General features: G+C 41.3%; 1 protein-coding gene and 1 long non-coding RNA gene across 5 annotated transcripts in view; both read right to left on the reverse strand.

Moving 5' to 3' along the window:
• Window positions 1-24,302, reverse strand: part of LOC307226845 — a 137,456-nt gene that overhangs the window by 42,390 nt on the left and 70,764 nt on the right. The gene's annotated exons all lie outside the window — the stretch shown is intronic.
• APC (APC regulator of WNT signaling pathway) overlaps window positions 1-24,302 on the reverse strand; it is a 64,198-nt gene that overhangs the window by 22,388 nt on the left and 17,508 nt on the right. For all 4 annotated transcript variants that reach the window (XM_079995262.1, XM_079995259.1, XM_079995260.1 and 1 more), the window contains 7 exons: window positions 15,797-15,949; window positions 12,760-12,844; window positions 12,025-12,226; window positions 9,731-9,839; window positions 7,745-7,858; window positions 7,117-7,200; window positions 1,005-1,109 (listed from right to left, as the gene is read on the reverse strand). In XM_079995262.1, the coding sequence (XP_079851388.1) occupies window positions 1,005-1,109; window positions 7,117-7,200; window positions 7,745-7,858; window positions 9,731-9,839; window positions 12,025-12,226; window positions 12,760-12,844; window positions 15,797-15,931 (834 nt within the window). In that variant the 5' untranslated portion in view covers window positions 15,932-15,949. The remainder of the gene's footprint in view (window positions 1-1,004; window positions 1,110-7,116; window positions 7,201-7,744; window positions 7,859-9,730; window positions 9,840-12,024; window positions 12,227-12,759; window positions 12,845-15,796; window positions 15,950-24,302) is intronic.

Genomic DNA, 24,302 nt, shown 5'->3' on the forward strand with positions numbered 1-24,302 from the left:
TGCCACAAGGTAGGTTGACCATAGCTCCAGAAATGAAATACTGGTGCCCAATCCATTAAGCCTTTCCCCCCTGGCCTTGCATAAAAAGGAGGTAATCCCCCAGATGTCTCATAGCAAGATGGATTGAATGACTCATATCCATAAAGCTAGGGGGGTGGGGAAATAAGATTAATACTATAAGCACAATTTTTTATGAGGCAAAGTCAGAATTGTTCTAAAGCACCAGGGTTATTCATACCAAGCTCTCTGGCTATTAGACACTTTTCTCATCACCTCCTGAGTTCATCCACATTAAGGTCCCATACAAGGCTATGCTGTATCTTATTTACAAGAACATTTTTTTAATTGGTTTTAAATCAGAGCAAATCAGGTTTAAACTGTATGTCAGTCTAAATGAATGTTTAAAATATTCCACATGATGAAAACACAACTGGACAACAATCATATTACTATATACATAGCAAAGGAACAGCAGGAAATAATGAAAAATATATCTGCTTCCAATATAAATGATCAATTTGACTGATGATAATTTATTATTCTAGTGGTTTATAACACTGCCTTCCACAACCCGCCCCCCCAAATTTATAATCATAAGCTTCTACTTTGAAGCCATAAAAATAATGCAGAATTAGCAGCCATTTTAAAATAGTATCAAAGAAAATTCCCTGTATTAATCACATTTTAACTTGAAAACCTGGCTATATCAACATGAATTTGATAGCCATGCAAGGCTCCTTTCCCTTAAATTTACACACAATAGCAATCTGACCAAGATTTGTACTTGCTTACAGTGTAGAACATTTAAATTCTATCTATATGGTACATTCCTTTGTAACAGATTAAAGAGCACTCATCTCCTCCAGCACAAAGCCTTTTCTGATTTAGTGCACCTGAAGGAATCCATTCGCGCACAATTATACTGCCATAGCAGAATCACTATATCCCACCTCCCCAAGCACCATATGTTGAAGCATTACTTATAAATAAAATGTTGACTTTACCTGACTACTGCCAGCAGTTGCCACGCTGATTTCTGCTGCTCCTTGACCTTCATTTTGCCTCTCAGCTTCATGCGAGCCTGCATCGTGCTTGCTTGGAGGTGTCCTCTGTCAATGTAAGAGTTTGCGACATTACGCACAGAAATGGAGTATGCTTCCACTTTAAGCTTAAAACTGTGAACACGTCAATGCTGTAGCTTCACGAACCACTGAACTATGCTTTATTTTTCATAACCTCTAGCCTCAATAATTAGCAGCCGAGAGCGACCGCCTTAGCAAAATTGCAGGATGAAAGTGAAGCATGTCCTCTGAGGATTATAGCTCTAGAAGACAAAGGATTTGCTGTGAGATACAAAACACCATCCTCCACCAGCTGTGCTCACATCACTATCAGAAATGTAACAGAATTGGAGCAAACAACTGTCTCCTCTGCAATGTCACATGATCTATGCACTTACTGGAGGCTATGACTGGAACAGTTAAAATATTACTTACGCTTCGCAATCAAATAGAAACACCTTCTGGGTGGATAGCCCAAAATACACATAATACACCCGTTTTGTACTATTTGGAAGCTTTCCACAATTTAGTTATAGTATGACACATGTCAGAGCATCCATCTTAACGTGAAAGAAATATAGACAAGTGGTTTGTCTCCAGACTAATCGTTCTGCAACTCAATGAATAAAATTGGGCAACGTAACAGTGCTTTTTCCTATTAAAAAGGCAAACCAATATATAGAAAATAAAACCCAGATTTTTTTCATACCATCTTAAAGGTAATGAAAGTTAAAGGTTGTGAAATTTTATTTTTAAAAGTGACTCAAATGCACAAAGAACACCATACAGAACAGGAGATACACCTTTATTCAGTTTTTTACTGTCTGAAGCTTCATTTATACATCCCTTATGAAAAAAAACCCTATAGAACAGTTTTAAAGGAATCACTGGCCCCACTATAAAAAAAGGTTAGATCCCTATCGCCTACAAACATTGTATGGCCATGTGCATTTCAAGAAGTTCACTGCTGTATTAGACTGTGCGGTTCTATGGCTGAAGCTAATGGCAATAATTAAATTGAACATGGGGCTATTAGAGAATAAACTGGGACACAAAATAATCTACAGTAATAATCCAGTACAGTGGTACCTCGGATTAAGAACTTAATTCGTTCTGGAGGTCTGTTCTTAACCTGAAGTGTATGTAACCCAAGGTACCACTGTATGTTCATTCTTTTTCTCCCCCTCCATCCATGATAAAAGTCAGAACTCAGGGACCTCCACTGAAGCTAAATGTTGAAAGATTTAGGAGAGACTAAGGAAGTACTTATTCACACAGTACATAGTTAAATTATGGAATTCACTTCCACATGCTGTAGTGATGGCTACCAACTTGGATGGTTTTAGTGGAGGGTTAGATGAATTCATGAAGGATAAAGCTGGCCATTGTGGCTAGTAGTCATGGATATGTTCTCCTTCTGCTACAGGGGCAGCAAGGCCAACAGGGGGATACAAGTGCTTTAAAACAAAGTCAACTGGACAGTTCTGAAGGAAGTCAGAGCACAAAATGCGTAGGCAGTTCTAATGCTTCAGCACTTGGCAGGCAGCACCACTGCTAAGATTTTGTGAGAGACTCCCAGAGCCTGTGCAAGAGCTTCCCAGAGCTCGGTAAGCAAGTCTGAGAACTTAAAAGCTCTTTCTGCGCCAAGAAAACCCAGTGTGTAAATAAATAAATAAATAAATAAATAAATAAATAAATAAATACTATGTATACTCCGACCATCTGGCTGGGCTTCCACAGCCACTCTGGGTGGCTTCCAAAAAAATATTCAAATACTGTAATACATCAAACATTAAAAGCTTCCCAATTGCTTGTGCAATTTCAGCAGGCCGACTATGGAGCATGTAAAGCTGAAATTGCACAAGTTAAATATGCACAAGATGCAAGTTGACTGCGTATGTATCTTGGTTTTCTTCCCAGGAGCTCAAGGCTGTGATCACTGTCTTCCCCTTCCCTTTTTTATATTCACAACAGCCCTGTGACGTAGGCCAGGCTGAGAGTTGGTAGTTCAGATATCCACATACTTAAAAGTATTTTTGGCCGGTTATCATATATAAGGGTTGGCAAAAAAGATTTTCCCATTTGGGTAATAATAATAATAATAATAATAATAATAATAATAATAATAATAATAATATTTATACCCCACCCATCTTGTAAACATCAGGCCTATGAAACATTGCAGTTAAAGCAAGGAAGATTCTTTTCTGGCTTCCTTTACATTACCTTTGAATGACATTACTGAAGAATTTAAGAAAAGCCCTGCTGGACAATGACCCATCTAGCCCAGCATCCTCTTCTCACAGTGGCCAATCCCTTTTCTATGAAATGCCTGAAAGTACAATGAAACCCTCCCCGTCCTTTGGGAATACAGCAAACTGTATTCAAGCAACTGTGGAGCCAGAGAATAGCCTTATCCTCCATGAATTTGTTTAATTCCCTTTGAAAGCCAGGCAAATTGGTGCCCTTCACTGCCTCCTATGTGAGTGTTTTACGCAGCTTAACTATGTGCTGTTTGACATATATTTGCATCTTGCTTTTTTATCCAGCAACTTGTACATTTCCCTCCCCTCCCAAACTTTTTAGATTTGCAACAGCCCTGTGAAATAAGCTAGGCTAGGCTAAGTAAATATAAGTACATATGCAGCAGTTCTTGCCACTGGATTGTGAGACAGGGAGGGGGAGTGTAGGGGCCCTAATCCACATACAGCAGACAGGTCCAGGAAATCCTGTTGGCATCCCTGGATTATTGCCAGTTGCTGGGAATCACGAGTAGGAAGAGTGCTTTTGCAGTCACATCCTGCTTACAGACTTTCTACAGGAATCTAGCTGGCAGCTGTCAGAACAGGATGGGCCTTTTGTCTGATCCAGAATGGCCCTTCTTATGCTCTTATGTTTTTATTAAATGTGAGCTACGCTTATATTGCATATGACATTACACAGTGATGGAAACACATTTATATAAATTAATCAATTACATTTCAGAGTAAGCCTTCTCGGCTTTCTCCTGCTCCCCCCTCCCCCACCAAGACATCTGTCAAGCAAGCATGCCTTCCAACGTTAAGAAAGAATCTACTGAAAATAGCAAGCGGCAGAACTAAGCTGAACACGATTAAAACAACACGAAAAAGCAAAAGGGAGTTGGGAGGGAAACTTTGTATTGGCGGGGGTGGGGGAGTAATCAAACATACAAAATATGCTAATTAACCAAATAATAAAGAAAAAGCAAGAGATAATCTTTATATAAAAATACCTATCAGCTGCATTAAAGTCATTTTTCAAGCTTAATTACTGGGGAGGGGGGAGGGGACAGTGGGTCAAACATAGAAAATATATTTTATGTGTGCATTTCTGTGTTGAGGGAGACCCCTTTTAAAAGTTTTTGGTTAACGGAATTTGAGAAACACAGTTTGACAAAGACCATCTTACCAGCTTAAAGGGAGGAGGGGAGTCACAGCAGACTAAGAATCTGCTACTAAAGACACGGAAAAGGTATTCCTACATACCCATGCACAGTCGACACCTAAAAATTAAGGCTGGTAGCAAGAAACAAGAAATAATTTTCCAGCCCAGTTAATCACACAAATCATGTTGTTGTATCTTGGGATGTGTGGTCAGGGAGATCTAATACAAGTAACACAGGGAATCTTAATTCTCTTAGTGTTTTCCAAGCCAAATTGGCTGTCTAGCAACTATCTTAACAAATATTCAAATCACTGAATTCCATTATTTAGTCATCTATAAGTTTCATTTTCAGCAAAATGTAACTATCTTTATAAAGTGCTGCTTTACTGAACCCAGCATCTCACCCCTCTCACTTTTTACAGCTAACCAGGATGCAGTATGCAGTATGTCTGACAGGCATGAAGCCAACATAATTAGTTTCAATCGTCTGCTAAAAGTTTGCAAACTCTTATTTGAAATTAATCATGGTTAGTGCCATAATTTATTTAAAGCACTTATATCCAAAGCAGCTGAAGAAAACATCCTACAACGCTGCCACACCAAAAAACCTGTACAGATCTAATAGAAATCTACAACAAAGAAGATCAAAACCACCAAAAACAATAATCAATCATGGGTATAGCATCACTAAAATAAAAGCTAAGGGAACAGTCAATTTAAAACAGCCAAGTCTGCGAAATCAGTCCAGTATTGGACAGATGTCTAAAAGGAAAAGTACTGGAGCCTGAAATGTAAGGGGAAGTGGTGAATGGGAGTGAAAGGAGGAAATCTGGACATGAGATAAGAAGGAAAGAGAAATGAACACATGTAGTACTCCAGATCTTCTACCATAGCTTAGAGACTGGGACAGGCAGTATTTCAGTGGTAGAGCATATGCTTTCACGCAAAAACCAAAACCAAACTCATATTGGCTCCCTGATATTGCCAGATAGGGTGGGAAATGTGTCTGTCGGAAACCTCGCAGAACAATTACCAGGTAACGTAGACAAGGAGTTGGGAACTGGATACAACCTGCTAGCCAGATCCTGGGTTTCTTCCTAGCAGGCCATTATAACAGATGGGCAGAGCCCTACCCACCTGCCAATCACCTGATATCAAGTGACCAATTTTTCCTTTGTACTGCACTATAAAAGTAAATCCAAGCCAAGTGAAGCTTGACTTTACTGTCAATCAGCTGGCAGGCAGTGATTTCAAGCCTGCTTTCTGCAGAGAACAGCTGCTCACTGGGAACTCTGTTGCACAGTCAATCCAGCAGGCTTGGAGTCACTGCTTATCAGCTCATCACCTGGTCCACTTTGGGAAGGAGTAAAGGTAAAAGGACCCCTGACCATTAGGTCCAGTCGTGACCGACTCTGGGGTTGCGGCGCTCATCTTGCTTTATTGGCCGAGGGAGCCAGTGTACAGCATGGCCATGTGGCCAGCATGACTAAGCTGCTTCTGGCAAACCAGAGCAGCGCACGGAAACGCCGTTTACCTTCCCGCCAGAGCGGTACCTATTTATCTACTTGCACTTTGACGTGCTTTCGAACTGCTAGGTTGGCAGGAGCAGGGACCGAGCAACAGGAGCTCACCCCGTTGTGGGGATTCGAATCACCGACCTTCTGATCAGCAAGTCCTAGGGTTAAACCACAGAGCCACCCGCGTCCCTGGGAAGGAGTAGACTAACTCAAAGAGGTGCCAACAAGTGCACTTTAGGAGTCTCAATTGGGCACTGGCACTTGTGTCTCTACCTGCCCTGCAACTGAATGCAACTTCCTGTACATATTTTGGCAGGACCTCACTACAAAAGCTATAAAACTTCAGACATGGAATACAATAGCTAGCAAAGGGTTCCAAACTCTCACAATAATTAAAAAGACCATAGGTGATAGAGATTAAAAATTCTGTACACATCTATACCTGAACTCTGAGCATTTTCTCTCTCAGAGGCCGAAAGGGTTCATTAAAAAATGAAGATAAAAACACCAACAGCACAATTTATTTGATCTCATGGCCAGTCTAGGATTCCTGAGCAGTGGCTACTTTGAGTTTCTCTCTTATGACTGATGCCATGTAGCTTTAAAGCAAGAGTAAACTGTAATGTATCTCTTATTGATCTGTTTTAGTGATGGATCATATGAGCTACCTTGAATACGTCACGCTTGAAGATGAAAAGCAGGATACGAGTTCTTTAAACAAGGAAACTGCTGTCTTGACTAAAGCAACACAATATTGCTCAGCCACAGGTGAGTAACCACAAAGAGTTATTAGTTACCGTATTTTTCGCCCTATAGGACGCACCGGCCCATAGGACGCAGCTAGTTTTTGGGGAGGGAAATAAAGGAAAAAAATTTTATTCCCCCCCCCCCCCAGCCACGGATATCTGCCCGAAGCGCGGAGTGCTCTGCTTCAGCACATCAGTGAAAGCCTGCATTCGCCCCATAGGACGCACACAGATTTCCCCTTCATTTTTGGAGGTGAAAAAGTGCGTCCTATAGGGCGAAAAATACGGTATTTATACAGAAGGTGCTCCTTGTTCAGTCAGGTCTACTTATTTGTTTCAAAAATGCATGTACAGTACATAAATAAAGGGCAGGAAATAAATACTAACCTCTGCTTCAGCAGCTTGGGACTGCAAGAGTTGTCTTATACGTAGAATATCCTTTTCAATTTGTTGAATTCTAGCAACTCTCACCTTGGAAAAATGAAGTTCAGATACAGGTTTATAACCTTGTTGCCTACCCATCCACAGCAATCAAACTTTTAAAAAGCCGCGTTACTATCAAAAGGTGCCTGTTTGTAAAGGATCTATGCTAGACAGAAAAGGGTTAATTCTCCCCTTCCCATGAAGGCTGATCCCCCACCTTTATGAAGCAATTAGGTTTCATAAAAGCCCCCACTAGTACCAAATGGGAGTGTTTCAAAAGCCTGCATGGGGAAGCAGGGCTAAGGAGGGAAGAGAGAATGAAGTGTGTGCATTGCAAGACAGTGAAAATGTATGGATGCATGTGCAAGGATGAAGGAGAAAGTGCACCCCCTCTGCTTTTGCTTCTGCCCCGCTCCCGGCATGCACCCCGCCCCATGAGTGAACATAGGTTCCTTACCCCTGCTACAGGCAGAGAAATATTATTTGGTGAGGCAGTCAGAAATTTATGCACTATAGTTTTATGGAAGCTAACTAAGTTTACTGTTGGCACAGACACCCTTTCAAATTTTGTAAAACCTTGTTATATAATTACCTGTGCTCTCTTCTCCATGTCTTGGCAAGTGCCTAGCTGTTCTTCCATAGCAGCCCTGATCTGCCTTGCTTCATACTCCAATTGTCTTCTAGTCATATCTGTCTGCAAGGAGAACTAGAACCAAAATACATTCAGTTATGTTGCTGATAAACCATTCATATAATAACAATTAATTTAAAAATGAAGATCCTATGTCTATAATTTAGAACACCACCTCATTAATGTCTCTTGCCCAATATGACAAAGACTGCAACATTGGCAGAATGAGGCCATTCAAAAAAGAAAATCTTATAAAGATGTAAAAGGCAATTAAAATATTTGCATGCATTTTGCTGACTTCTTAACTCCCTTCCCTAATGTAGTAAGATACCATCCCAATATCTGCAAGCTTGAAGGTCCCTTATTCATCTACTTTCCTTTTTGAAACTTCTTGGGATGTTGGAAGGACAGATACTGAAGAATACTAGTCAGGTAAGGAATCCTCTTCCCATTCACACAGTTTCTTTTTAGTCTCACCTGTCTTTAGGTTGTGGAATGTGGGAAGTATAAGAAGCTATACAGTCCATAGAGCCCCATCCTTTGATTGTTTTAATACTGAATACTTGAGATATATTAAGTTAAAATTTAAATGAAAAACAAGGATGCCTTGAGACCTTGCATACAAATTCAGCCTTTCACATTTTTATATTTTAGCTCCTGCCATGAAGGCTAGGAACTTTTTAAAAGTCAGATCTCAATAAACCAAGTATCATGTCACAATTCTTGGATATAGATGAAGCATACAGATTTAGAGAAAACACGTAACTCTGAACCCCTATAGCGGTGACTGCTCATCCACATACAACTGGCTAATTCCCCAACAAAGCATAACTAAGTCTATAATGCACACTAATTATTTTTGCAGTTTGGCATCAAGTTCCATTGTAAATCATTCCGAGAAGCAATTTTATTAATGCTAACATGAAGACTGCCAAATAAGCTAATGATACACTGCATAAGGCTGGAAAAAAGATCTAGACTAGACTCCTACGTGGAAGACAAGGGGGAAGAGGGACCAGGTAGCTTGATATTTCCCCCTTGTATGCTGATATTAGTCTAAAAGCAAACGGAAGCTGGTACTGGTATGGTTGTATAAATTCTCACTTTTACCCCATTCTCTTTAAGTATGTGTGGCCTTTTGCGCAGGAGTTAATTTTTAAAACACCAATGTTGCACAAGCAAAATGCTCCAATATGTGACCACAGTGGAGAAATTCTAATATGGACATGGATGGAAAAAATTACTATTATCCAATACAGAGGAATGGTGATGGGAACTAATGGATGTAAAGCTAATTATTATTAATAATAAAGAAGTATGGTTTAACAAAGCGGAGTAGACTGAGTGCCTTAAATAGACCTTTTCTAAGGTAACCAGCAGACAGAGAATCAGAAGTTTCCCCCATCTTTATCCTTGGTGTTTCTTATCTGTGTGTTCTTTTCTCCCCCCCCCCCCCCATTTCTCTCTTTCTTGTCTTTTCAATTCTATCTGTTCTAGACATTATTTTATTGTATTGTGAAAACTTTAAGAAAAACTGATTAAGAAGAAAAATGGAGCTCGCAAAAGTGATGTTTTCCCCGCCCCACTTTACAGCCTCTTGTGCTCTCTGAAAAGCATCTCCAAAGAAGTCAATCAAAAATCATGGATGTGTTGCTGAAGCTGGAGGAGTCAATTGCCTAAAAACGGGCAGAATAATTTTGCGCCTGTGGAGTCCAAAGATGCTTCCATCTGAACTGGGGCAATTCTGTCTTTTCACTGCAGCCCCATATGCCACAGCCCACAATGTTTGGTGGGACCCCACCCCACCTCTGCAAAAGATTTCTTGAGAGCTGCAGGGGAGACTGTGGTAAGGATTCATTTTGTGAGCTGCTTCCACTTGTGCAGTGTTGGGAATTGAATTTATATTGATTGTATTGGGCTGAATATGTCGCTACAATTACCACTTACGTTTTCAGTAAGAGGAAGACTATCTATCCTCTTCGTCAGATTCTGAAGCTGAGCATAATACCAGTCCTTTTCTTTTTCCTCCTTTTCAAGCTCAGCTAGCAAGAGGGACCTATAAATGAAGAAGCAAATGTTAGTCATTAAATTCTGCCAGAAGTTGTCCAATTGCTGAAAAGGTAACAGGTGTAGAAAAACTGTCTCTTCAACATCAAGTTGAAAGAAATGCAACTTCTGTGCGTACAATGGTGAAATGGGTTGGAGAACATTGTCATTTTATGTAGGACATACAATAGCCGGGGGTGCCATAGCTTTTAGTCATAAATCATCTCTGCTGTATTGTATCTAACAAGAAATGAAATGCTCAGGGTTTGACACAAATCTTCTGAGTCAAATTGCCTCCTGCTGAGCCAGTTCAACTAAAGTACACATTTTAAATGGAATAACCAAATAAAGTTAATTGACTTTATAAATGTGCTTTCATAATTCTCAGTGTTCAATTTGCAGCCTTTATTAGAGGGAAAGCTATATGAAGCATACATAAAATCATTTCTATGGAGACAATTTTTTTAAAGGACTGCAATTGAAAAAAAAAAGAAAAGACCTTACTCAAATTTGTGGAAGAAAAAAATTAAGGGAAAAAACAACACAAATTGCTTTCCATTATGATTCCATGACCTCTGACTTCCTTTACACTTGTGCAAATATCTATCCAGAAGGCATTTCCTACTTTTTTTTCTGAACACAAACAAAAAAGAAACTCAGAATAACACTAGCATAAATCCTTGACACAGTTGGAACACATTCCATGAAATGCCTTGACGAAGAGGAACGGCTTAACCTGGCACAAAAAATAAATCAATTCTGGAGTCAGGCAAGCATAATTCAGATGAGCATTCCATTGACAGGGGGCCACAACCGAGGAGGCCTTTGCCCCTTGATGCCACTCTCAGAACCTCTGTCAGAGGAGGCAGCTGGGCAAGGGCCTTGAGTTGTACCTTGTATTATATATTGTAGTATCTAATTATAAACCATCATAGAAATAACTATTAATGCAACAAGATCAACAGCAATGAATAACTTCAGTTGCCAAATATCTATGCTTCAACTGTTCAAGAAAAACAAAATCAAGTTTATAATTTAGAATCAATGTGGCATATGAGATAGTGTTAGCTTTGCATGAAATGAACCTAGATTAAAATCCTCACAGCGACTGGCTGACCCTAGCAAGCTATTATTACCCTAACCTCTTTCATTGGGTTGTGCGAATAAAATGGAAATACTCCATCTGTGCTCAAAATCTTTGGTGGAGGGGCAGAATATAAAATGTTACAAACTTTATGATTATTATATAGGTTGTCTCTTGGAATGATGTTTGTTCTTATCTTACACACTACATTATACTGTAAAGCGACACAGACACTAATACTAAGAATTTTGTCTACTACTATAACCCATAGCCAACAAAGTACAAATACAGAATATGCCGAAATTCCTAGCTTGCATCCAAAGATTCCTGTGCGTAAGCAGAAGGTACTTTCATGGTTGCACAATGTCTGGTTCCCCTTGTCCTCCCTCTGCTGACCCCTGCATATCTGAAAAGCCACCCTTGAGGAATGGAGGACCATCCATAATGCTATATGACAATGTGTAAGAACATGCAACTATGAGAGAGATTTCAGTCAAGGGACCCCTCCTCACACACCTTCTGCTCATGCATGCTCACCCCTGGATCCAAGCCCTTGATAACCGCAATTAAGAATGAAACACGTCATTAACAACTAAAACATATGCATATTCTGAAATGCTCTCGTATAAGTTAATGAACTGTATGTATTAACATCCTATGGTCTATGGGGAGCAACTCTGAGTCTAGATTTCCAGCTAAACAGATTATTGGAAGGAAGAGGCGAGTGCCTACATAAGTCACCTCTCCATGAATACCGATTAAGGAGAGAAACGTGGAGTTGATGTGCTTTCAGAATATCCTTCCCATCAAGCACACAGGTTGGCATAGGTAGCTTTTGTTCAATACAGAGATCTATGAGCAGAGCAGCAGATTGTGCTCATGCTGGTGGACAAATGAACCAGATGTTCTGCAAAGCACTAGTGAATATTTTGTTTCAACATGCATTCCCAGACTTGTAGAAATGGAATCATGATTTCTTCAGAATTATCAGAATACCAGGCAAGACACAGGACTTGAAATATTTTGTCTTGTCCCCTACCCAAAGAAGAGAGGGGGACTTTTAAAATTGAAGTATTTTTCATAAAACACATAATATGATATAAAACATTACCTCTCTTTCTCCAGTTCTTCTAAATAACCAGTGCTCTCCCTGCTTCCATTCATAAAACCTCTTCGAGGAAACGATCCCATGGGAACAGGGCTGCACTCTCCTGATCGACTAGAAACTGACCCTTCCCGGCTTCCGTACGAACGCATGGATATCTTTGGCCTTAACTTCACTCCAGGGAAGTTATTGCTGTCCAAGTTCAATTCTGAATGGAAATAAAAAGTGCCAGATATCTAACATATGTAAAAGCCATTTACATCTTAATTTTTCAAATGACCTTTTCTCCTCTTAATAGATGGAACAGGTAACAAATGCCCTAATAAATTCTAAAGTCAAAATGTTATAGTCAGAATTGGCAGAGATTATTATTAATCAACAAACAGGATAATCAAATGGTAGTCTATGAGTTAGATTCCCCCTCTACCCAAAACAACTTCATCAGAAGCCTTGCAGCCCTATGAAATTTTAATCAAGGTGTAACTTTATCCTTATAACAAACTATTTTTAAAAAATTAAAGTTGCAAGAGAAAGGAGATATTGCAATGCCGTTGGCATGCCTGCTTCATAACTGTAAAGCCCATATTTTTAGGTAGCACCCACTTCAGGTATGAATGTTTAACAAGTTTATGTGGCCAAAAATACTTAAAGACCCATATGGTAGTCTCTGATCCAATATAAACAATTATTTACACTGACAACTTTTGTTTGGCAAATCTGGCTGTGTTTTTCCAAGTTTACCTTTAAGACGTTCCAGCAAATCAATCTGTCCAGATGAAGCCATTGCCTCATCTTCAATACTTCCTTGCAGCTGTTTCAGCACCTCCTAGAAAATAAGAAGCAGTACACCACAGTAAGATACCAAAAAGTTACTATTCTGTAACATCTCCCACTCCAACAGCAATGTTTTTTCTAAACTAAACTTTTCTCCCTCATCCTTGGCCAAAACTGGTTAGTTGCTTTTGCCGAAACTTTTAGTAAACAGTTTTACAATTAAGGGTTCAAAAAAGTACTTGAAATTTCAGTACTACTCATGCGAATTATAAACAGAAGAGATTCACCCAAAATTGATTATAATTTTATTTTATTTGAAACAAATTATGGACCAGTAAACATTAGCAATACATCAGTGTACAATAAAAACATAATACATAATACAGATGAAAAAACAGTTTTCCAAAAGAAATCTGATACTCCATGAGAGTCAACTTTTAACTGAGGAAAGCATGCAGAAAGGGGGAGCTTTTAGTATCTAGTGAAATATTGTAAGGTCAGAGCCTGTCTAACTTCAAAGGGCAGCATATTCCACAAGGCAGATGCGCCATTACACACAGGGGCGGATCTACTATGAAACTAATGAAGTTTAAGCTTCAGGGCTCCTAATCCCGGAGGGGCCCCAAAAGCAACATTAGTCCACATTGCTTTAAAAAATGGCTCTAGTAGACCCAATTTGAGTTGGACGACTCTCAACTAATTATTATTATTATTTGTATATAGTTCAACAATCCCAAAGTTTGAGAGTTAGTAGCACAGATGTTGCAAAGGTATAGTGATCTCTTGTGGAACCACCCTATTGAAGAAGATAACCATGATTACGCAGACCTCGTTGCTGGTTGCGAAGGCGCCCCCACGACAGTTCAAGCTTCAGAAAAGCCCCCAAAATGTAGGTCCACAACTGACTACACTGAAGGACCTAGTCTTTGATTCTGTAGTGTTCAAATTTTACAATTGTATCTCACAGGACCTTGCCCACCCGGCTACTGCCTCCCAGCACACACTGAAAGTTGCTATTAAGGTTCAATGTATGCAGCCAGTGTATTATAAACTGGTTTATGAGCCCAATTCCTTGTTCTCTGGAAATTCTCTAAATTTGATTTTCCCCTCTATCTCTGTCTGAAAGTTCCTCTAACTTAACACCAAATCATCTGTCATCATTTGCAGCAAGTGTATTTCTGATTAATTACTTAAACCCAGATTCATAGCTTCATTTTTTGTTGTGGTTAAGCTTGCTATTTGCACAAACAAGGTTTCAAATTTCTCTCAAATAGGGCAAGAGCCACTACCCAGTTAGACCAGAAAACTTTTCTGATTTTATTTATGTGGGTATTGATCGTCCTCCATATTAGCAGTCCCTTTCGTGCCTTTTTGAGAGTGGTTGCTTCCTTTCGCCATTTTTATATTGGAAGCCTCCTCAGAGTCCTCAGTAAAACCACCTTCAATTTCCTCCCTAAGATCTAATTTTACAAGCTTACTTTTGGGTACATTAATGAGTCAGAAGTTGTGTAGCTTTAATCATATGCTTGCATATAACAACCACTCAAAGCAATTAAAGTCCTGTGGCAAGGAGAAACATTAAATTATGTCACCAGTTAGCGCCTCAGCAAGGGCTGCTCCTCCCTCTTAAGTCACCTCTTAAGATATGGTAGCCAATTTTTGCATGATGGTTCCCAAGATCAAGGAAAACGTTTTTTCCCATCTATGTTTGGATACAATTTGATGCCATTTTGAATCAAGATGGCAGACTGAACCTTTCAAAACTTCACAGATTTTTGGGTTTCTTAGAAATCCTGAGCAATGTCAGGTACAAGGCTATTAGTGTGCCTGTATACACAAACAGTACAATTTGCAATATCTATATTAAAAGTGAATGGGTAATAAAACAGTATTAAGAACAAAAGAACATAACAAACGGAAGACGGGTGTATGATGGATTAAGAGAGTCCATTAAGCTTTCAGGCCCTTAATGCTCAATGGCCTATATTCAGGTAGACTGCTAGATAAGATGTTTGGAAGATTTTCTATTTATAATAGAAGCTCTACCAATAAGTAAAACAAATTGAAAAGCATGGCTACAGGGCAAAAAGTTCACAGGATTCAAAACTTATTTGACCTAGCTTTCTGCTTTCAGAAGAACGAGTAGATACAATGAATCCATGAACAAATAATTAAAGAAATACCCCTCAGCTATTTCCTTCATGGAGGATCACCCATCTATGGAATGCTTCTGTTTAGAATTAGAAATGAAGTTCTTAAACAAAGCAAAAAATCTCTGCATGTCTTATCCACAATGGTTATTACTGTTTTGTATGGTTATTTTTCAGAAAGTGCCCAACTGATGTTTCTGAATGCTTTCACAGTGCAATATATAAAGCAGAAATGTGGTATATTTTCTGCTTTTGGAAGGAAAGCAGAAAACTAATTCATGCATACTAGAATCCAAAATATTGTTTTGTGAATTATATTAAAAGTTCTAAAAGCATAATTATTATTCTTGCACACAAAGAAAAAGTACACTGGCCTTTTATAGACACACAAAAAGATGGATGGGAAGAAATCACTAAGCATGAAAAACTAAGGGAAAACGTGGGTGCAATGAATGTAAATTGTTAAGTAACCAAAACATCATTTCTGATCATGGACATGTCTCTTAAAGCATAAGACTTAACTTCCAATTTCCCAGCTCCGTGAAACTTGAGCCAAAAATGATAGCCTTAAAATACTGCTCTTAAATAAATAAATAAAATTATTTGACTACAGATATCATGCAACCATATTCAGGATGTATCCTACGCGATTCCTCTACAATGCATTGTTCTCCTGCAGAAGATGAGCATTGACTTGAACTTTTGTAAGAAATAGTGCAGTACAGATATTTTTAATGATAAATAAATTGTATTCTAGAAGGGAGGAGACAATAATATCAATGCACAAGGTGACTTATATAGGATATATTTGTGGGACAATTCAAATTTTTACTAAAGTCAAATGATCTTTATACCTTCATATTGGATGCTTCTGTTTCCAGTTTTGTAAGATGATTTGAATTATCTTCCAGTTCTTGTCGAAGATTTGAGTTCTCCATTTTTAATGCCTCTACTTGTTTTAACAGCTGATCATATGACACTGCAGCCATTCTGGGCTACCCCAGGACCTACGGCAGAACAAGAAGAAATATTTGTTTTGGTTCATTTGTACCCCAAAATGTATTGTGAACTTTGAATGTTGACTTTTCAGAGAAATAATTAGAACATGCTATTTCATTTCCCAGCTGAATATAGTATTTTTTGTAACTCGTGGAAGATTTTTAAACTGAACATATAATCACATAAACCACTTTAAACTTGGCTACCCTATTCACTTATTTCTAAACCTTAAGAAGCTTTGTTTAGTGACATGAAAAATGCTTTCTACGAGGAAGTTCTAATTGAAGTCAATACGAATTATAGGAGTTCTGCTGCTTTCCCAGCCTTTGTGTGCGCGCGCACACACACACAGCAATACAAAATTACATTTTGATTGGTTCCAAATCATGATAAATGCATTGCCACAAAGGTTAAGTAGTAAGTTGGACCTTATTTTCAATGCTAAAGCCCAAATGCAGAGAACCTTGTAGCATGCGTTTCCTCATTGCCATTTGGTTTCCAGTTTACTGACGCTCCCCAAACTGGATCACAATGCAATGCAGTGTGGGAGATGGCTAGTGTCAGGGACTGGCAGGGCTCCAAGAAGTGGGTGGAAGAGATGGTGGGGCCAGAGGCTGATCCAGGAGAAAGGGGTGGCTATTTATGGCTTTTTGTGCTTCCTGCAAGACAGGAGCGGGAGCCAGAGGATGAGGAGGGGTCTGCACCAAGAGCTGAGGGAGAGATAGTGCCTGAAGGAAGCTGGGGCAGAATCCCCTTCCCCACTGTCACTGGGATCAGGAGGGTCTTGAAGAGGCAGGCACAGGGACAACTTCTGTGTAGAAGTTGCAGGTTGCTTACCCTTGTGCTACCTGGCAAGAGTACTTAAGCTTGGGTGTAGGCATGGCCACCCATTACTCCAACAGTCCAGCTCAGAGCACAAGCCCAGGGGCACCAGCCACCTGGCCACCAGAAGCACATGTGTGTGCGTGTTTAGTACGCCTCATAAGCTCCTGTAAGTTCATGCTTTCTCAATACAGAATTAAACTACCACCCATTTGTCCTCCTTGGGCTGGGTGTGCTCAGGACAGCTAGTAGGCGCAGCGGAAAGAGTAAGAAGTCCTATTGCTGACCTCAGAAATGCCTAGAAGAATTATCACACTATTACGTCCAAAATTGTAAGGTAAAGGTAAAGGTACCCCTGCCCATACGGGCCATTCTTGACAGACTCTAGGGTTGTGCGCTCATCTCACTCTATAGGCCGGGAGCCAGCACTGTCCGCAGACACTTCCGGGTCACGTGGCCTATATGACAAAGCTGCTCTGGTGAGCCAGCGCAGCACACGGAATGCCGTTTACCTTCCCGCTAGTAAGCGGTCCCTATTTATCTACTTGCACCCGGGGGTGCTTTCCAACTGCTAGGTTGGCAGGCGCTGGGACCGAGCAGCAGGAGCGCACCCCGCCGCGGGGATTCGAACCGCCGACCATGCGATCGGCAAGTCCTAGGCGCTGAGGTTTTACCCACAGTGCCACCCGCATCCCCCAAATTGTAGACATTAGTAAAGACAGAATATGATTTTAACAGGTTAGTTATGCTGAACCATTTGCGTATGACCATGTGTTTATTAGGTTTCAATCAGCAAAGAACTCCCAGGGTTAATACTTAGTGAAGCAGAATCACGCAGAACCTTACCTCCAGAAGCGCCTGTATGCTCCCCAAACCTCTTTAATTTAAAGCATCTTAAACAAGGCTGATCTTGAAGATAGCTCAGAAACTCCAGGCAATGCTCATTGCCGCCACTCATATCCAACCTAACTGACGTAGCAAGGCTGGTACAAGGTCAGCCAGCTTTGGAACAACTGCATTGACTTTCCAGTTAATCCTGCACCCAATTCAAGGAGCTGGTATCAACTTCTAAAGCCTCTGAAGGATTGAGATCAGAGTATCTCAGAATCCACCTATTTTCATATGAGCCCCCCTGCTCTGGTCTGATCACAAATTAACTATGGTTTATTGTTGCCCCTCCCCACTTCTCATTCATGCATGAGGAGTATGAAATGAAAGCTTCTTTCATTTCTTGTTTATGTTCAAGCTCAGATAACTATGGTCTCTTCCAACTCTAGTTCATTTTTTAAAGTGTCTGATAATATGATCTGCTGAGTGCCAGGTCCAGAAGAACCCCAAAGCTCTGCTGTTCAGATAAGCAGACTGCAACCTAATATAACATCTTCCAAGCCAGTCACTGCCAGTGCCCCACCAGCATCACTTTGGACTTGTCTAGAGTCAGCTTCAGAATGTTTGCCCTTACATCACAAGAACATCACCTCTAAGCAGCCATTCTAGGCACAGTCAGCAGGTCCTGAATATTTGGTCACAGAAATGCAGAACATCTGCATACTGATATAAAAGGTAACGGTAAAGGACCGCTGACAGTTAAGCCCAGTCGCAGACGACTCTGGGGTTGCGGCGCTCATCTCACTTTACAGTGGTACCTCTGGTTACGTACTTAATTCATTCCGGAGGTCCGTTCTTAACCTGAAACTGTTCTTAACCTGAAGCATCACTTTAGCTAATGGGGCCTCCCGCTGCTGCTGCGCCGCCGCCACACGATTTCTGTTCTCATCCTGAAGCAAAGTTCTTAACCCAAGGTACTATTTCTGGGTTAGTGGAGTCTGTAATCTGAAGCATATGTAACCCGAGGTACCACTGTACAGGCCAAGGGAGCGGGCGTTTGTCCACAGTCAGTTTTTCCGGGTCATGTGGCCAGCATGACTAAGCCGCTTCTGGTGCAACGGGACACCGAAACCAGAGCAGCGCATGAAAACGCCATTTACCTTCCCGCCGGAGCGGTACCTATTTGTCTACTTGCACTTTTTGACGTGCTTTCGAACTGCTAGGTTGGCAGGAGCTGGGACCGAGCAATGGGAACTCACCCCGTTGCGGGGATTCGAACAGCTGACCTTCTGCTTAGCAAGCCTAAGAGGCTCAGTGGTTTAGACCACAGCGCCACCCGCGTCCCTCTAATACAAATGTGGGAAACCCTTTCAGCCCTAAGGTCCCAACTCCTCATACCAACAGTGGGTGGGGCCAGAGGCAAAAAGTGAGTGAATGTGACTCTACAGCATGCTACATATTGTTTTCTACACTAATATCCACATTTTTCTGTCCACCATCCAGTCAAGGAAGAGGATTTATCACCACCAACAATACATTTCAGCCAGGCAAAAGCACTTGAGGAGGGCATGGAGCAGGGTCAGTGATAAGTGGGTGTGGCCTAATGAGAATACCAAGCTCCTAACAAGAGTCCTAGAGAGCCACATTTGGTCCCTGGACTGGAGGCTTCCCACTTCTACTCTACAGCTACAGTTGATCTTTCCAAGTGATTTAACATAGATTGGAACGAACACAGAGCCTTGTGGAACACACCCCACAGCATCTTGCCCATATCTAAGCAGACTGTTTCTGAGCAGACTTAAGAGCAGTGAACTTTTTGGGTGGCCCCAGTGCAAAGCTATTGGGGGCTGCATTTAAATAGTGGGTGGGTCAGACATCACACTCCCTTTAACATAGACACACACAGATTTAATACAGGCTCTCCTTCAATCTCTCTCCCCCCTCTCACTGTTTTTTCTTCTCAGTGCACAGAGGAAACTCCACCAGCTGCTCTTCCTGGATAGCCTGCATACTGCATTTCCTTGCTGCGCGCGCGCACACACACACACACACACACACACAATCCCTTTACACAGTGCAAAAGATGAATCCATCAGGAATCTTTGGGAAATGCTGGAGCAACCCTTCTTTTTGCTGTGGCACAGCTGATTCCCAAACAGCTGAGTAATGGAAGGGGGAATCACAGGGAGACTTTTAACCTCCCCTCCCAATGATTTGCCAGCCGCTGTTATCACCCACTGATCATTTGTTCAGGGGAAACTGCTTCCCTTGCCTTTAGGATGGGGTGTTGGGGAGGGCAATGACCAGGACCTTGGTGGGCTGGACAGGGATGCCTAGTAGGCTGGAGGCTACCAACTGCTTCTATAAGAAAAGAAATGACTGGGGAACTAGCCCTGAAATCCCAAGAAAAATGTGATTTTAACGAATCGTATGGTCCAAAGTGCTGGAAAAGTTCGGAGCAATATTGTACTGTATTATCAATCATGAGATGAGGCTCATCCATGAGGGCCTACAAAGCTATAATTAGGTCACAAGTCAGACTGAAGCAGGCTGATGAGGTGTGTTACCAAGAATCAATCAATCAATCTCTCTCTCAATCTCTCTCTCTGTCTCTCTCTGTGTGTAAAATATACTTTCCATAAAAAGAGTGTATTGGACACAGGCCTAAATCTATAGTTATATTCGCCTTGCACAAAGATGGGTAGATTCATCACTGCATCCCTTAATCAATGCAGTACCATGCCCCTTCCACTGTAGCATTTACATAACTGGACAGAAACCTGTCAAGTTAGTTCCATTTGTTTGTTTGTTTTCATCCATGAGTGGCAAGAGCTGCTTTCACAATGCCAAGTATCAGCCAATATTCTCAAGGGGGAAACAAACTGAGCTACAAAAGGAATCTGGGAAAAGAATGACAGGTGAGAAGAGAGACAGCAGTTCTCCTTGGCTGAAGTTGAAGTGTGGTTGAATATTTCCCTGGCAATATTTTGTTAAAATGTCTCTAGAAGGGATGAGTGGAGGAGGAGGACTAAAGAAAGATGAAGATTGAGAGTATGGGGAACACTGAAGCTAGCTCTGGCATGATACAGAAAACCATGCAAGTCAAGGGCAATCCAGCCTAAGCCTATGACATAGGATTAGATATAATACAAATTGTAAATAAAGCAATCAATCTTAATCATGAGCTCTGGCACAAAGGATATTCTGGATTCAACCAACCCTCTACTAATACCAAGCAAATTAAACCTGTTAAAATCTTGTATAGACAAGACTTAAGAAAGGAAATGAATGAAAGAAAGAAGCAGCAATACAAGCAAATGTTTATGCAAACCAGGCCAGCTTTAACAAATTCTGCTGTTCTCACATTCGCAATTCCCCCATCGATTCATTGCCTTGCCATTATGCAGTGTCAGCTCATGAGTAACAGAAGTAGATATCACACAAAGTGTGAAGCAAAACACAGCTATAACCTCAACCTGAAGATTTGGGAAAGGAACCAAAAGTCTCAAGTCTTCTCTTCTGAAGATCACTCATAGCCAAGTAGGATTGTCTTCCATGTAAAGGTAAAGGTACCCCTGCCCGAACGGGCCAGTCGTGTCCAACTCTAGGGTTGTGCGCCCATCTCACTTAAGAGGCCAGGGGCCAGCGCTGTCCACAGACACTTCCGGGTCACGTGGCCAGCGTGACAAGCTGCATCTGGAGAGCCAGCGCAGCACACGGAAACGCCGTTTACCTTCCCGCTGTAAAGCGGTCCCTATTTATCTACTTGCACGTTGGGGTGCTTTCGAACTGCTAGGTTGGCAGGCGCTGGGACCGAGCAATGGGAGCGCACCCCGCCACGGGGATTCGAACCGCCGACCTGACGATCGGCAAGTCCTAGGCACTGAGGTTTTACTCACAGCGCCACCTGCGTCCCTCTTCCATGAACACGGTCTTAATGATGAGTCCGTAGGTGACTGTGGAGGCCAATTCTGGATCCGCACATCCTTCCACAGTGGGGACATAGGTTTCCGGGTGGGAGTTGATCATGGTGAAGGTTTGCTAAACCTGCCTTCCTCTTAGCACGTTTCTACCCTTCATCCTGAGTTTGTGCGTCTTCAAAGTCCACAACACCTTTTGTAAAGGTTGTTCTCCAACTGAGGCACTCACAGGCCAGCTTTTCCCAATTGTCGGTGTTTATACTACATTTTTTTAGATCGAAAGTCTCAGTATTGCTTTACTAGCTCCATAGTCTGTTTAATCAAAATATATTTAACAAATTAGGGATGCAACCTGTAAGAATTCTACTAACAAGAACAAATGTCATCCTTTTGATTGTATTTTGGATGGTAACTGGTGAATTTCATAAATCATTGTTATTATGGTAATATTTTTTTAAAAAAGCAAACAAACAATCAGCTAAACATTGGTGTTCTGTATTCTCTCACTCACAAGAGGACAGCTAGATATTGCACAAGAATACACTATAACTTACTGCATGAAAGCAAGTTCTTTTTTAAATGAGATGCTGTGTTTATGGGGTATCCATAATTTGTTGAACTTTGTTTAGCCATGCAAGCAATAATTTTTCAATGCCAGCACAGTCAAACCTTGGTTGTCAAACGTAATCCGTTCCAGAAGACATTTGGCTTCCAAAATGTTCGAGAACCGAGGCACGGCTTCTGATTGGTTGCAGGAGCTTCCTGCACTCAAGTGAAAGCTGCGTTGGATATTCGGTTTCCAAAAAAGGTTCGAAAACTGGAGCATTTACTTCTGGGTTTTTGACGTTCGGGAGCCGAAATGTTCCAAAACGGAGGCGTTCGGGATCCGAGGTTTGACTGTACTAGCATTATTAGTACATTTCAGCATGGTTACCACTTATAATAAATTTCTTCAGGCTGTTAAAAAACCTCAGACGGAACAGCGGCCCCCAATACCATTAGGTTTTACCCTTGTTTGCACTTTTGCCATATTAAAGTTCTGAGACCTTGCAAGCAGTGAATACACTGGAAGCATCAGACTGAAGTCCACAACAGACAAATCATACTAGACTTGTCAATTATACCACAGCGAAGACCTCAGACTAACAAAACTATGAATTAAACAAAACCACTTTACTGTACATATTTCTTAGCCATATGGCCACGCCCCTGTTCCTTGACCAACACAGCATCCACTGTCCAACAATATTCCCATGATATCTGCCCACTGGTCCTGCTCGCTAGGGATGATAGGAGTTGTAATCCAAAAACAACTGGAGACCCAAGTTTGAGAAACACTGATCTAATCTCTTTTGCCTCAGGGCTCACCCACTGTTAGCATATGGCTCCTGGGAGACTGAAGGAATATGTCATTGGACAAAAAAATCTTCCCCATGCCTCTGATCTAGATAACCTGATGGAATCCAACTGCTGCTACGTCCCTACTTCTCCTTTGGGAGCAGGATCTGCTGTCTCTTGCTTCACTCATGGGAAAAAGAATGCATCCAGAGTGAGAGCAGCCCTAACCCACTGCTGCATTGTGCAATGAGGGAACATCGTGTATGCAAAGGATCCTGCTTCTGCAGGGTCTCATTTCTCACAATTATCCCATGACTGACAGTGTCTCGCTGGGTAGCATCCGTACACAAGTCGGTTATTTCCCAGAAGCACACAATAGGTGCTTCATTAGCTCTCTCTCTCTGCCTCTCTCTTCTGGCACAAATAGTGGGAGAGCTCTCACACAGCGGGCAGGGGTGTAAGGTTTAATCAAATGAATAGAGCCAAATTCTACAATATTTGGTTTTAAAGCTAATTTAAAGGGGTTCTCAAATGTTGCTTCAGTGAGTGCATATGCCAAGCAAAGGAAGTAAACTTCTTTAAACATAGTTATGAAAAACAAAGCTACTACAAGCTATTCAGACACCTGTGAAATGAGTTTGGATAAAAGATGGGCTTGTCAGAGCATTTTTTATTATTTTATTATTTATAAAATTTGTATACCACCCTTCATTCGAAGACCACAGGGCGCTTCGCATTATAAAAATTCAAAATACATAATAAAACAAAAACAAACACAAACTAATACCCCCGAACACATTTAAAAGCCCATAGAATCAGCCAAAGACTTGGCACCTATGTAATGAAGGCACCAGGCAAGCCTCCTTGGGGAGAGTATTCCACAAATGGGAAGTCACCACAAAAAAGGCCTGTTCTCATGCCACCACCCTCCAGATCTCTCATGGAGGAGGTACGTGCAAAATTGCCTCAGATGAAGACTGCAGAGTCTGGGTAGGTTCAGAGGTTCAGAGGTACTGCAGAGTCTGGGTAGGTTCAGAGGTACTGCGGTCTTGAGCCATTTAAGGCTTTATAGGTCAAAACTATAGGTCAGCACTTTGAATTGGGCCTAGAAACTAATCGACAGCCAGTGCAGTTGGGCCAGGATCAGTAAAATATGTTCAAACTGTCTTATCCCAGTGAGCAACCTGGCCACCAAATTCTGCACTGGATGAAGTTTCCGAACTCATTGCAGTAATCTGACCTAGGTTACCACAGCATAGACGACAGACGTTAGGCGATCCCTGTTCAGACAGGGCTGCAGCTGACTCACCAGATGAAGTTGATGAAAGACACTCTATGCTATTGAAGCCACCTGGGCCTCAAACAACAGGAGAGGATCCAGAAATACCCACGAACTATGAACTATGGTGGGACGCAGGTGGCGCTGTGGGTTAAAGCCTCAGCGCCTAGGGCT

Source organism: Podarcis cretensis (assembly GCF_951804945.1).
Source record: "Podarcis cretensis genome assembly, chromosome: 11".
Classification (NCBI taxonomy): Eukaryota; Metazoa; Chordata; class Lepidosauria; order Squamata; family Lacertidae; genus Podarcis; species Podarcis cretensis.